This window comes from Nyctereutes procyonoides, unplaced genomic scaffold (assembly GCF_905146905.1).
Source record: "Nyctereutes procyonoides isolate TBG_1078 unplaced genomic scaffold, NYPRO_anot_genome, whole genome shotgun sequence".
Classification (NCBI taxonomy): Eukaryota; Metazoa; Chordata; class Mammalia; order Carnivora; family Canidae; genus Nyctereutes; species Nyctereutes procyonoides.
Window position 1 is genome coordinate 78,075,345 of NW_026575140.1, and position 14,904 is coordinate 78,090,248.

General features: G+C 49.7%; 1 protein-coding gene across 3 annotated transcripts in view; it reads left to right on the top strand.

Moving 5' to 3' along the window:
• Positions 1–14,904, top strand: part of UBASH3B (ubiquitin associated and SH3 domain containing B) — a 136,795-nt gene that overhangs the window by 102,648 nt on the left and 19,243 nt on the right. For 2 of the 3 annotated variants that reach the window (XM_055306931.1, XM_055306932.1), the window contains exons 2-6: positions 3,090–3,143; positions 3,901–4,087; positions 5,359–5,557; positions 8,646–8,815; positions 13,066–13,274. In XM_055306931.1, the coding sequence (XP_055162906.1) occupies positions 3,090–3,143; positions 3,901–4,087; positions 5,359–5,557; positions 8,646–8,815; positions 13,066–13,274 (819 nt within the window). Of the gene's footprint in view, positions 1–3,089; positions 3,148–3,900; positions 4,088–5,358; positions 5,558–8,645; positions 8,816–13,065; positions 13,275–14,904 lie in introns of all 3 variants that reach the window. The other variant, XM_055306933.1, reaches the window with a different exon arrangement.

Consider the following 14,904-nt stretch of genomic DNA (forward strand, 5'->3'; position numbering starts at 1 on the left):
GACCACTGGCCTTTGAGCTTAAAGGGACACTCTGCCTTTGCTAGAGGTCGGCCGACTTCTGAGTCACTCTGAGGGTAGCAGCTGCTCAGGCTCAGCCTGGTGTTTGGGGTCCACCCCCCACAGCCCGCTGTTCTTGGCATTGGCCCCATCGATGGGCCGTGGAGGTGGGAGCACTATGGCAACAGTCTTCCTTCCACGGGGTGGAGGGGGGAGATGTGTTCTGCGGCTGCCCCTGTTCAGTCTGTTCTGTGGGCAGAGTTCTGGGAACAAATTCCCCCCAAATCACTGTCAGCCTGGCGGTGCGGGGAGGAGCAGCAGAGCTCTGCCTGTGGCTTGTGACCCTGGAGAAGTGGTGATTTTACTCCTCCTCCCACCAGCCTGCCTAGAGAATCCCACACCTCCGAGGCAGGTCACTAATGGCTTTCTCTCCCCTAAAAGAGGAAAAGAAAAGAATACCCTATAATCTTTATAGTACCTTCCTGTGGGAAAGTTCTTTCTGGTATATACCTTGAGCCCTTTGTGCTATAGCCAAAGCTTATTTTACTTTGGCTGACCCTCTCGTACCTCATACATCAGATACGAGAACCTTCTGTAAAATCGAAGCTTTCTCAGACTTGTCTTCTTCAGGAAGAAGAATTTGGGTTTTCTTAATCTTTCACCAGAGCCTTATCACCCAAACCTTTCATTATCTTTCTCAATTATATCTTTGAACCCTCTCCAGAACCTGTCTTTTGAGTTACAGGAACCATAACTTAATTAGATCTTTCATTTCCAGAGGATACTCCTAGTGCTTAAGGAAAAAAAAATGAATTAAATTTCAGTCAGATATATTTCACTGGGGGAAGGGCCTAGGAAAAAAAGAAAGAAATTGGATCCTATATATAAATAGCCCATTATATCACAAATGAGTTTTTCTTTTCCCAATTTTTGAAACAATGCATCCTTTTGGGGGGGGGGGCTGAATTTAATTCCGCAGAGATCCTAATCTAAAAGGCTATAATTTGCATTCTTTTGTGGGTATGTGGCTTCTGGATTCAAAAAGAGCGTTAAGATGTGTGCCTCTGTCTAGTAAGTGGTAAAGGAAACACTGCTGGCAATGTGGCAGCAATTAAACATCTTATTCAGGTGTGGGATCAATGTGTGTGTGTGCGTGCGTGTAGTGGTTGGGGGAAGATGTCCCTGGATTTCCAGTCTTTTCTGTACCAGCTTTTTTTTTTCCTTTTTTAAGATTGTATTTATTTATTCATGAGAGACACAGAGAGAGGCAGAGACACAGGCAGGGAGAGAAGCAGGCTCCCCACAGGGCTCCATCCCAGGACCCTGGGATCACACCCTGAGTCAAAGGCAGACGCTCAACCACTGAGCCACCCAGGTGTCCCTCTGTACCAGCTTTTGTTCTGAGTGGCCCAGATGCGTCTGTCTTGCTTCTCCATAACGTCAGCTTACTGCAAGCAGCCTTGCTTCCGTAATGCTGTTTTACTAGTTCTGTAATGCTGTGTAGATTTCTTGATTTCTTGATCCTGATCGTTTAGTGTCTGTGCTCAGGGAAAGGGTATTTAACTGGTCTTGGGCTGTGGAGCAGAGTCACAGAGCCATGACCGCGGCCAGGCTGTTTAGAGCACGTTAGTTTGCTTCCTTCACGTGAGATCCCCCTGTGCAAAGTGAAGAAGCTGAGCTCACAGATGATCTGATGGTCCTGCCGATCTGACCCCTGGGATTCCCAGCACCAGCCAGCCCTTCTTGTTGCTCCATAGAGGGCCCAGAAGATAGGGGAGCTGGGTTCAGCAGCCCATTGAAAAAAAGGGTGCTCAGAGAGTGTCAACAGCAACTGAAAGAATTCCCTCCCCCTCACCTCTCTCTTCCAAGGAGCCTGAAGCTGTAGCATGGAAGGGATGAGAATGGCCATTTGTTGGTCACCATGGTGTCAGGCAAGAGTTCAAGGCTCCTTATGCCCACCCCTCACTACGGAGTAGACGTACTGAGTGTCTGACACCACAACCACCACCCTGCCCACCCCTGCCCAGGGGAGTCTACACTCCTCAGATCCCACTCAAAATGTCACCCCCCCAGTGAAACCTTCCCTGGCCCCTCAACCCAAGCTCGATGTCCCTGTCCTATGTTCTTATGGTTCCCTCTGCTTTCTCTTCATTGCACTCGCCACCAATGTCATTATCCGTATAATCAATGCTTTCATGTCAGCTCGAGCAAAAATTTCAGGAGGGCCAGGACCATATAAGTCTCATTTTCTACTATATTCCTAGAGCCTAGCACAGTGCTGACAAAATAGTAGTTCAGTAAGTATTCGTTGAGCGAACGTAAGCATGAATGCAGAACCAGTGGATGAATAGCAGAGCTGCCTGCAAACCCAGAACTATCTGGATCTGGGACACCAGATTTCAGATGCTCTACTTGCATGCATGTGCACAGGCCCTCACTGCTGTCACCTTCCTGTGACAAAGCCCCTCCTGTAAATAGGGCTTTGATTCGTTTCCCCAGCAGGGGGAGTGATGGCGGCCCCACTCTGGCCCTAAACAACCTGTGCTACTTGTCCCCAGGGAGGTCTAAAATAGTTGGGAAGACTATGGATCCAGGCCTGAGGCTGTTGGTGGTGGTTGGCTGTGGGTGGGAGGAGTCACTGAATTGCACCAAAGTAAATGTCCTTGTGGGCATTAGCCCCACTTTCTAACGTGCTTTGCCAAAGGGGCTGCAAATTTTAAAAACTGCTCAGCAGGGGATCTGGGTCAGTAGGAGTGGGTGAAAAGGAAAGAGGACAGACCAAGACATGACAACCTTTAGGGAAGCAAAAATAAAATTCTAATGTGGAAACTGCTCAAAATAGATTGCATGGCTGTCAGGCTGCATGCAAATCGAGTGCTAATTACATGGAAATTAATTACAAAGTCCTAATTTCCATATGTCTTGCTATGACCCTAGGGGCCGGGGTGGGGGTGGGGATCCTGCCGCAGGTGTCTCCTCCACACCACTGAGGCGGCTGTGATGTCGCCTACTTCACACTCCTGCCACGATAGTGAAAAAAGCTGATAGGAGGCTAAAAATACTAACAATAGAAATTTGATTTCTTCTTCCAGACAAAAGGCTTTGGCATCCACAGGAGGAAGAAGTGTTCAGGCAGCATGTGACTGGTTGGTATGAAATAAATAAATAGAGAAAATAGCATATAATTAACTCTGAGTGTATGTGGATGAGCAGGGATGTGCAGCCTTTCTCTAATGGGCTGGGCGGGGTGGGGGGGTGCTGGCGGCACGAGCCAGAAGACCACGTGACAAGCCCATGTATCAAGCCAGTTGCCTCCTCTGTCCGGGCCCCAGCTGTTTGAAAAAATTCAAAGTGTGTCCAAGGTAGAGCCCTTATCACAATATCTGTCCCTGTTCATCACTTAAAGATACACCTTAGGTACGTGAGTGCTAGGTGAATCAGCTTAAAAAAAAAAAAATCCTATCTGCTTTGCATGACATCACTCCAGAGCAGACCCCACAAGGCTATGCTCCTGAAGCTCTCCTGATGTTTGGAGGCATGTGGGTTTAACTATAGGCTGAACTGGAGGGACAGGCAGGGTTGGAACAGTGCTGATGGGCTGGAAAGGGATTTGGGGTTTGTCTGAGGATATCTGGAGTTTATCCGGAGTGGCTTTAGGATTTTTTATGGAGTTGTGGGATGTGGGTATGCAGCATGATAGGTAAGAGAAGTTGGTGCATCTGAGAGCTGGTTATGCAGTATGAGCTTTGAGGGATGGACTTCTTTAAAGCATACAAATGAAAACCCATCCCTTTGCAGGGCCTGGGGTATGGAGCATTTGGAGAGTGGATCTGTCTCTTTCGGGTCTTCCTTCCTTTCCATTGGTCTCCAGTGAGGCCTGCTTGGCTCCCTTGTCTCTGGCAGGTTGTTCTCTCACGTCGGCGACCCCTTCCTGGATGACCCCCTGCCCCGGGAGTACGTCCTCTACCTCCGACCCACCGGCCCCTTAGCACAGAAGCTCTCCGACTTTTGGCAGCAGTCGAAGCAGATCTGTGGGAAGAACAAGGCACACAACATCTTCCCCCACATCACCCTCTGCCAGTTCTTCATGGTGAGCCACGGACCCTCCCCAGCCCCTGCCCGGGGGAGCCTGGCTGCCATAAGCCAGCCAGGGCCTTGCAACCTGGAGTCACAGTGCAGAGCCTCCCAGGCAGCTGGCAGAAAGAGCCACGGGCTCCTAGGCTTGGATGGGCCTTCGAGGAATGAGTAAGGCCCAGAGCACCACAGGTGTGACGTGCCATCACTATGACGGCTGTTCCTCAGGACTCTAGGGACAAGCCTGACCCCCTGAGTGAGGATCTGCACAGGAAGCCGCAGCAGTGAAACTAATGCAGTGTCTGCCCTTGTCCGTTGTAGGGGGGGAAATTGGCTGGGACCAAGAAATGTGGCCTATAGGTGGGAGGAGGTGACCTTTGCCTCATGGACATTGTCTGCAGGTCTGTCTCACCAGGTCTTTCTGGAGACGACAAAGATGACCTGCAACCTGCCCTGGTTACCTAATCCATCATCCTAGCCATCACAGAGCTTCCTTAATTACCAAATTAATTCCCCTCCTATAATAAATATCAATACATCTCATCTACTTCAGTTCTCTGTGGAGGAGGAGCAGAGCTGGCTTATCCAGGCATATTCAAGAAGAAGCAGACTTTAAGATTATTTTGAGATATTTTTTCCAGGTTTTCTATGTCTCTTTAAGGTAAAAATGTGTTGCTAACACTTTCTTTCTTACCGTTCACTTGGAAAATTAAAATGATTACCACTTCCTCTTAGTCATCCCAGGATCTTTCTCAAAAGCATTCAGAGTTCTAGAGACACTCTTTTTTTTTTCTCTCTCTCTCTCTCTCCAGTGCTCCAAAGAGGGTGGGAGAATGACATCACAGCTGAGCCCCATTCTTCCCAACTATCATGGGACTGGCAGTCAAGTCAACTTCTGATCATATAAGGGGAATAGGCACGGCACAGATGGTGGGAGGAGATGGAGAGCACGCCCTTCACCCTGGATGCTGTGCTCTTCGGGAACATTCCTCCACTCCTCCCTTCCACTGGACCAGTCCCGCCTCCTGGCTGGGCTCAGAAGCACAGCAGGGCAGGGTGGGACAGAAGAGTTGGTCCCTGGCCCTCATTTGATCTACCAGTTAGTTAAGCCACTTCCAGATCACTGGAGCCTGCAGGTCCTCTCCCTCCTCGCGAGCAGACGTGATGATTTAGTAATGGCATCGTCAGCCTCCAGCTCTGACGGTGGAGGATGCCACATGCTCAGCCCCAGTAGGTAGACCTCCACCCCCACCCCCCTCTGAATGAAGCATTTGCTTTCCCCGCCAGTGTGAGGACAGCAAGGTGGACGCCCTGGGGGAAGCCCTGCAGACCACCGTCAGTCGCTGGAAATGCAAGTTCTCGGCCCCGCTGCCCCTGGAGCTCTACACATCCTCCAACTTCATCGGCCTCTTCGTGAAGGAAGACAGCGCTGAGGTCCTCAAGAAGTTTGCCGCCGACTTTGCTGCAGAGGCTGCATCCAAAACAGGTGAGCTGATGGCTACTGGGCCCCGTTAATCAAAAATCTGGGGAGGAAAGGGGTAGGCATGGAGGTATGGAGGAGTGGGCTGGGGCCAGGTGGCGGGATGGGACAGGAGGTCCTGCAGGAACGCACAGAACATGACAAGGGACCCCACCCTTTCCTTCACCCCTTTGCTCCCTTTTTAACACGGCAACTGCCGTTTTGCTCAGCCTCCTGCGAGAACGACCATTGCCTGCCCCCAGGCCCGAGCTGAAGGCATGCACATGGCTGTTCCACACTGAACCATGAGAGCATCCTTTGTAGCTCTGCCGTCTTTCCGATGCAGAGTTAAAGAATCTTGCTTCCACCACCACCTCCCCCGCCGTGCAGGCATTGGTCTGGGTCTCACAGCTCACTCTGTGAGGACCCAGGGCTGTGCCGGGGGTGGTGATCCAACACAGAGTAGAGTGGAACCGCTTAGTATCAAATCATACATCCACTGAGACAATGTCCCACACTCACTGAAACCCATCAGATGGGTCCCTAAAGCCTCAACAGTCCAAAAATGTCACTTTTTCAAGATGTTCCTTGCTCCTTCCATGGCAGGTATTAGTTCAAGCCAACTGAGATTTCCCAGCAAAGGAATTAGTGTAGAGAGAAACTCAGGATGTGTGTTGACGTAGGTGGGAAGCACAGAAAGGGGATAAATGGGAGAAGTTGCTAGGGCTTTCCTGTCTGCCTCCCAGTTCAGACAGGCTCACGTAGGTCAAGGAGATCCTTGCCTCCTGCAGGGGGGCAGACAGACAGTGGCAGTGGAGGGAGGGAAGAGTTGGCAGGGGGAGGTTTGGATGACCCCCACAGACAGAGAAATCACAAGTGGTGGGTATTTATTAGGGATCCACTATGTGTTTATCCATGAAGCATGCAACAGAAGAAGTGGTTTCTCCTGGCCAGCGGTGCAGGTTCAAGTACAGGTGATAACGGAGCTCTGAGATGAGAAAGGCCACCCAAGAGCAGAGTGGTTCCACCGTCAGGGAAAAAAAGGAAATGCACACTGGATGACGTGGGTCCCTACCATGGAGGAAGGGCCTGCGGGTGGCACCTGCTATTTTGCTCAGGGCTCTTTACCAGAAAAGCCCCCAACAGGGCTCAGGATTCTAGAAAGAGTGTGATGAAGGCTCAGCATCACCGAGCAGGAGGGTAGGGAGGGCTCCACTCTCAGACGGGCTCCGGCCCTGAAGGTACCTGTTCTATGTGGGGGAGCAGGGCCTCCTCAGAGCCCCTGCCCAGGCACGCCTTCTTCCCCAGGGACCAGGCTCTGCTCTCTGATGGCCCTGGAGCCCACCATTTCTTAGCTTAATAATTCAGAGAAATAACATAATAGGCAAATTATTTCCTGTTCCTATCCCTCTAACTCAGGGAAATGGCTCTTTTTCATCCCACAGTAGCTATTACCAAAACCACTAAAACTCCCACAAGACCCAAATCTGGTGTCGTAGCCACAAAACCCAAATCCCTCACAAATGCATAGAGCAGGTCTCAGCCAGGACTACGGCCGATTCTGATGGCCCATGATGAGCGAGAGGCCAGAGGCCCTTGCTTCCTTTATTTGCAGGGAGAGGTAGGGCCAGTCCTCTCCAAGACCTGGGGCCACTCTCTTGAGGAGCCCAGCTGGCTGGGTTCCCTGCCCCTGTGCGGCCCCCTGGTGGTGACTGGGACAACTGGGTGGCTGCTCCAGCTCCTTGCCTTCTTGTGTGCAGAGCTGGCCATCCCATCTTGGCCCTAGAACTCAAGCCTTGTTATTCTAGAGTTTTGGGCAGATCTGATTCCTTCTGCAAGTAGATTCAGTGCCCATCATAGGTGGTTTAGGGAGATTCATGCATGTGTATTCAATCATCTACCGAATACTAAAAGCCTATAATGTTCGGAACCCTGATATGTTGCGAACAGGACCCAGAAAGCCCTTGTCTCATGGGGACTCACACCACAGAAATACACTCCAGTATAACAGAAAGAGAGCCAGCTGCTACTTCTATCTCCCTGTGACATGAGCAAGCCGCTTAATTTCTCAAGTTCCCTATGTTCCCTCTGGTTGTATCTTCTTGGACAGTAGATGGATCTCCCCCGTGCAAGAATGTACAAAGGAGAAATAAAATCCAATTGTCTATGTAGGGAGATTGGTTTCTTTTTTTACTACTTACAGGGTCTTAGAGGAATAGTCTGTATACTTTAAAAAAAAGAAAGAAAGGAAACCACTGGTTTAAAGATTTTATTTATCTATTCATGAGAGACAGAGAGAGAGAGAAGCAGAGACACAGGCAGAGGGAGAAGCAGGCTCCTTGCAGGGAGCCCAACTTGGGACTCGATCCTGGGTCTCCAGGATCAGGCCCTGGGCCAAAGGTGGCGCTAAACCATTGAGCCACCCGGGATGCCCCTAAACCAGTGGTTTTCAATCAGGGAGGTGATACCTCCCAGGGGACATGTGGCAATGTCTGGAGTCATTTTTGGTTGCCACAGCTCAGGGTGGGTGCTACCCGAATCTAGTAGGGAGGGACCAGGGATGTGGGTGAAGACACCCCCCGCCATGAAGAATTATCTGCCCAAGTGCTGCTGGGAAACCCTGTTGTGAATTTTGAAAATATTCCATCTTATTCCCTGGTTCCTCCATCAGAGTCACCCAGATGCTAAGGGACCTGGTCTCAAAGTGAAGGCAATATAGCTTTGGCACTCACATAATGAAAAAACTTATTTCTACATAAATTAGCTCACCCTTCCATGTCTTGGTTTCCTCATCTGAGTGGTGGGCTGGTGATAGTGTGTTGGGAGGAAAAGCCAACCCAAACAATGAGCCTTCTGCTGATCCGCAGCTCCTACGGAAGAGCCAGGTTGTATAGCTCTTAACCTCTCAGATTGTAGGTTCATTCAGGATCCTTTACCCCCTCCGCTCCCCTTATTCTGCTGCTGTGAAGGAGGGAAATGGGTTTTGTCTGGCCAAGGGACTCCCTCCTTTGTCACTTGGGAGCAGAATTTACAAGGGCACCCTTCTGTGCTCCTTGAGTCTCCGCCATCGCTATGATGACCACCTTCTAATAACCGTTTCCTTCCTTCCTTCTAGAAGTCCATGTGGAACCTCATAAGAAGCAGCTTCATGTAACCCTGGCTTACCACTTCCAAGCTAGCCACCTACCCACCCTGGAGAAACTAGCTCAGAACATTGATGTCAAACTCGGCTGCGACTGGGTCGCCACCATATTCTCACGAGATATCCGGTTCGCTAACCATGAGGTAACGTCTCACCGTGGCTTCTGACACCACTGGAGGTGCAGGGGCACAGACACAATCAAAAGCACTTGCAGCTCACTGCTGTAGAGAGATGGGTGCCAAAGGAAAGCAGCGAAGTGAGCACCAGACCAGGAGTCAGTCGGCCCACAATTTTCTCCGGGATCTCCCTGCCTCCCCCGGGAAGCTTGGAGCTGGCACCCTTCCTCCCTGGGTCCCAAGCGACTCCTTGGTGTACTGCTCCCATTGCTTTGTCTGCCCTGCCAACCTCACTGGGCTGATGCAGAAATGAAATGAGAGGATAGAAAAGTATGTAGGAAAAATTTTAATTCTATAAATTCATGGGGTCCATGAAAGACCTCAGCCAGATTTTAGGTGAGGAGAATGCAGAAATACCGGGGGGAAAAAAAATCTGTGATCACATAATTAACAGATACTTGCTAAGTATCGATGGCATGTAAGTTACCATGGAACATACGAGAATTTTAAAACATGGTCTTGTCCTCAAGGAGTTTGAGTCTAGTAGGGGAGAGAGAAGAGACACACGAAATAAAAACAGAGACCACATGTTGTGACAGTCTGTGTGCTTCCTCCGTGGGAGGCAAGAGTGGGACCACTGGCTCCCAGTGCATGTGGAAAGGTTGGCATAACCCCAGCATCCTCCTTTGGAGGGAATCGGTATTGATTTCCAAAACAAGCCCGCGTGCCACTCTGAAGAGTAATATTGCCCTTTATTTTCCTGAAGGAGAAGCTGAGATCCAAAGAGAATAACTGGCTGGTCCATAGCAAACTAGCAATTTAGGGCCAGAGCTGAAGCCAGAACACAGGGATCCTGAGCAATGAAGACAAGCAACACATCTTAGGGAAAAAAAAAAAAAAACAAAACAAAACCCACAGTTTGATGAAAAATTTGTCATCCAATTTAATTACATTTATGAAACAGTATTTGATTTGCTTCCCAATTTTTCAACAGCAAAAGGACTGACATTGTTGTTAGTTTACCTAGCTTTAAAAAAAAAATCTCTGTTAGAGATTAAAAATATATGAAAAACAGTTGGAGTCTCAGGGTCTCAGGGTCTAGAGAGTGGGAATGTTGAAAGGAGCCAACCCATGAACCAAGGGCCTGTGAGTGTCAGGGACATGCAGCTCTGTCAGACCCTGCTGATGGGAATGTCGTGTCCTCCTTCCAAGTTCATTTGACGGAAGTTTCTGGAAAGGCACAACAAGGAGACGGGGCTGGATCTGACTTAAGAATTGTGACAGCTCCCGGAATTGCTTAGGAGGAGTCCTAAATATAACAGGGGAGGTGTGGCTGACTAGGTTCCTTACAAGGACAGAGCGGGGGGGGGGGGGGGGGGGCGGTGGGAAAAAGTCAAGGGTTGGGTGTAGATGGACGGAGGGAAGTCACCTTTCTAGGAGAAGGAAGGTGGCAATGGAATTTTCCAGGAGTATCTTCTAATCAACACTGCCCTCCAGTTAACTCAGAGGGTAATTGCTTTTCAGCCTGACCCACATTCCGCTCAATTGGCATGGAGGAAAAGAGGCAGCAGGCACCCACGCGAAGTATTTTCTAAAAATAACTTGGCCTCTTTTATCTCGTATTTGTGAAAGCTCATTTATTACCCTTCCTTCTGATACAGCTGGCTCTCCGAGGTCATCTGGCTCTACCTGAGCCCCCCTTGCATATAAAAACCTTCCCTTGTCTGCCTTCTTCTGTCCCCCGGGAGGGAAGTTGGATGGATCGTGCCAGGGAGGCCAGCAGACGTCCAGAGACAGCGGTTTGGACAAGGGCACTCAGCAGGCCACACTTAGGAGCGCATCCAGGGCTCAGCTCTCTGCCGCCGCCCACTTTGGTTGAGGCTTGCAAATGTATCTGTACGTTGTGTAGTCTTCCCTGTTCGTGATGACGTGAGGCCACGCCGGTTTTCTATGCCAAGTGATAGAAATCTGAAGGAGGACAGCAATACATAAAAAGCTCCCATGACTCCAGATCCCGGCTCCATCCATGTGGCGGTCGTTAGGTTCGCTTCTGTAGCTCCTAGAACACTCCCATCCTTGGTTGTGTCATGGTACAGTGGCGAGAGTATTTTGCTGGACTGTTGCTGTCGTGTGGGCTCCACGAGAAGATGACGGAAGGGTCCTGGTAGAGGCAGCACAGCGTGGCTGCAGCAACAGAATTGCTGTTGCTACGAGAAGCTTCGAAGTCAAGGAGGTTAGGTTCCTACAATCACAAAGGGCTGCTGCTGCCCATACAAAGGGAGAAAAACTAGACTCAACCATTCTTACAGGTAAACACTAAACATAAAGAAGTATAATGCGGTGCAGAACGGGGCCTGTGTCCTGCCAACTCTCGAACGTAGGTTGACTTTTCGCATGTGCTTCTGGTGAGCGGAATGGGCTGCGGGGACACGGGCGCCAGTTATAATTTGAGATTTGTTGCTATGTCTTATTTTATTGTTTATCCAGTAAATCAGAGCTACCCTTTGCTTAGGGCACACGGCCCCCTAACACTCCTTTGTTGTGCCTCTGTTTCCCGGGAGGCAACCTAGAGATAGAAAACTCACCCCCACCAAGTGATCGGAGGAAGGAGTTCCCATCCGAAGTCACTTTGAGTTTCTCAATGGAAAAGAAAGTTCTTGACCAAAGGCATAATTAGTCAAAACTATGCTGTTCTCGAGTATCTAAGAGACATGAGTTTCAACTTGTTCCCCCTATGACTTGGTACCCCTCTCCACCCTGTTCCAGGAAAGGGAGGGTTCCTTTGGGTGCATCACCACATACCTAGCTTAGAGAGTTGGGTTTTTTTCTTTCCTAAGCTGTTTTCACAGCCCAGCAGAAAACCTTCCTGGCTAGTTCGGAACGGCGGTTTGAGCGCGAATGTGTCGGAAAAACAAGGGAAGGAGTGGGAGGGGAACAGGGACAAAGATCTGGAGCTGAAAGATCTGTGTATTTTCACTTCCATTCTCTGAGGAAAAAAAAAAAAAAAGATCACCTCTTTTTGCCTATGCCCTCCTTAGAGAATTCCAGAAGGAAATCCATTATAACGTGTTCCGATGTGTCTCCTTGACAGACACCGGCAAGCTGGTTAGCCCACAAGCCCAGAGTCCAGGGGTCAGGCTAGAAGGAAAAATCAGGCGTCATGGTTCAATAGACATAATTATGCACCTTCTGTGTACAGGCTCTGATCTATAGAGTTTTTCCTTAGATTGTCTTATTAACTTTTATAGTCCAGGCATTATTTTACAGATGAGAAAAGGGAAGCCAAACAGGGCTAAAAACCTGAAGGTGGAACCAGAAGAGTTAGCCTGCCACTAATGACTTCAGGACTGTGGGAAAGACTGTTCAAGCATCTCCTTCCATGGTTGTGTTCCATGTGAAATAAATAGGAAAGGAAGTATTTTCCTTACTATGGAGGGCCCTTGCTATAAATGAAGAAACAGGAAAATGTTTTCTAAAGCATCTTCATGCTGATGCCATTTATATATATATGTATATATTGAGAAAGGAGGCAAAAAATCAAATAAGGCAACCCAACAGCGTGGCCAATGGTTGGCTCTGAAGGCTCTTTTGGAGCCCAAAGAAGGAAACACGTGGTCTCCATCTGTTCGCTGGTGAAAGCTGGTTACATGGACAAACACACCGATGGCTCTGAAAGATATTTTTCTTTCAAGGTCTTTGTGAGAAATGTAGGTTTAAAGAAAGCTCCTTGAAGGCAGAGACTGTCTTGTTGAAGCCTCTGAAATACACATAAAGGGAAATGCATCGGTCCCCACGCCTGGCTACAGAAGAGTGTCCCCACCCAGCCCATCTGTAACCCCCAGATGGAAGACTGACTTTCCATAAGCAGAATTTCAAGTGTCTATTATGGTGCCGACCCCAGCACATGGAGAAGGGGAAACCAGGTCCAACCCCATGTGTACAGCAGCTTAATAGAGCGCCTACGGGCTTGCAGATGAACTCCCCAAAACTGCATGTGAATCCTGACAGGAAGAAAGACATGCCCGAAGGAAAGTCTGGAGCCGTCTAGTAGCACCAGGCACATGCCCATCATACCCTGGGAAAAAAGGGGGGAAAAAAAAAAAGACATGTTTTCTGATCTGAGTCCAAATCTATTCCAAGTCTGCAGACCCCAGGGGCGCCTGTAAATGTCAACATCTGGATGTGCGCGCCATTAAAGTGGGACACACAGATGTGCCCTGGAGGCACTCACACTGGGTGGGATGTGGGCCTTACTCTTCCCTCTCTTCCTCTTTCAGACATTACAGGTGATCTACCCCTACACCCCACAAAATGATGATGAGCTGGAGCTGACCCCGGGGGACTTCATCTTTATGTCTCCCATGGAGCAGACCAGCACCAGCGAGGGCTGGATCTATGGCACCTCCTTAACCACGGGCTGCTCCGGGCTCCTGCCCGAGAATTACATCACCAAGGCTGACGAGTGCAGCACCTGGATATTTCATGGGTGAGCAGACTCAAGGTCTTTGCCCGCTGCTTTGGGAAGAACACTGCAGCCTGGGAGGAGATGGTGGGGAAGCAGACGTGAGCCTGGCCACACGTTGCAGCAAGAACAGGAAACAGAAGTTCATGGGGAAGAAATCTGTAGGTTCAGGGCATTCGGGATAGGGCTGGTGGGGGGGGGGGGGCATGGGAAAAATGATGGATGGATCCACTCTCCTGCTGTCTGCTGAGTTCCTGATCAGAGACTACCTAGAAGCTGCTCGTTAGGGTCCATCTCTCTGGCTGAACTGTGGGGCATCCCAGTGCTGAGACTTCATGGCCATTGGGCTTCTGGATCCTTCATCCTGGGTCATTGCTCAAGAGTGTTCTGACTCCCCAGAACAGCTGGGCAGGTTCCCACGATGCCAGCCGGACCAGTAGTGAGAGGGTTTGCAAGGCTCAGGGGACCTACCTGCCCCTCGCCTGTTGGGCAACCCTGAGCAAGTCCCCAGACTTGGCACATAAATGCCGAGATGAGGGACCGTCTAAGGACATGGGCAACTGCCAGAACCTTAAGGTGACACACAGTGGCCCTAGTCCTCTTTAGAGTCATAACTTTGCACCCACCTCTCACTACTGTTTTACCCGCCAAACCAAACTGGTCCCATGTTCAGAGCGGCCTGTGTCATATGGCCAGCTTTGTCTGGATAGATAAATCAGGAACGAGAGGCACCTTCTCATTCTTCATCGGAGCAGCGCAAAGCCAGCCCTTCCCTGGCATACTCGGGCATTTGGCCAGGGCGTGCACGCTGGTTTGTTTTTCCTCCCTCTTGTTCTTGCCATGTGCCAACGTGGCTGAGAGCCGGAAGCTCTGAGCACCAGCTGCGTGGTGTGTCGAACATTGTTATTACTGCCATAAAAGAGAAGCAGAGAGGGGCAATTTTCATGAGTGTTTTGCCTGGAGGGAGAAAAGAAAAAAAGGTTCTCTACCCCAGTTAGTGGCAAGCAGACAAACCACAAACCCAGAGATGGGAAAGAACATCTTCCTTAATGATCCCCTGCCCCACAATCCCTGCCTCTTCCTTCCAGCCCTCCCCCTATCCCCGCCCAGGAGCATTCTGTGGCACCATTGGGAGGTCAAAGCTGCCTCATGTTCCCCCCAAACGTTTGTTGTTTGGAAAGGTTTCTGAACATCTAAGTTGGATTTCCAAGGTCAACATTTTATCCTCATGAAAACAAGTGAAGCGTAATACGTGAATACAAGACGAGGAAGATGATTTGTCTGGTGATGCACAGCTCTCACATCACTTTTTATAAAGTCAGCTTCTAAGTGGGAGAAAAGGGAGAGAAGCCCTCCTGACCCCTTTCAGATCAGTGTTTCCAGATCCACTCCCATCCAAACTGGAGCTCAGGCCGAAACATGGGAACACTGGTTCATGGACCTCAGGGAGGTTTTCATGTCCTCTCCTTTTAGTTGAAGAGATTACCAGCGATGATATCGACCTGGGAACCATGGCTGAAATTATTTTTTTTTTAAGATTTATTTGTGAGAGACACACAGAGAGAAGCAGAGACACAGGCAGAGGGAGAAGCAGGCTCCCCGCAGGGAGCCAGATGCGGGACTCGATCCCAGGACCCCAGGATCATGACCAGAG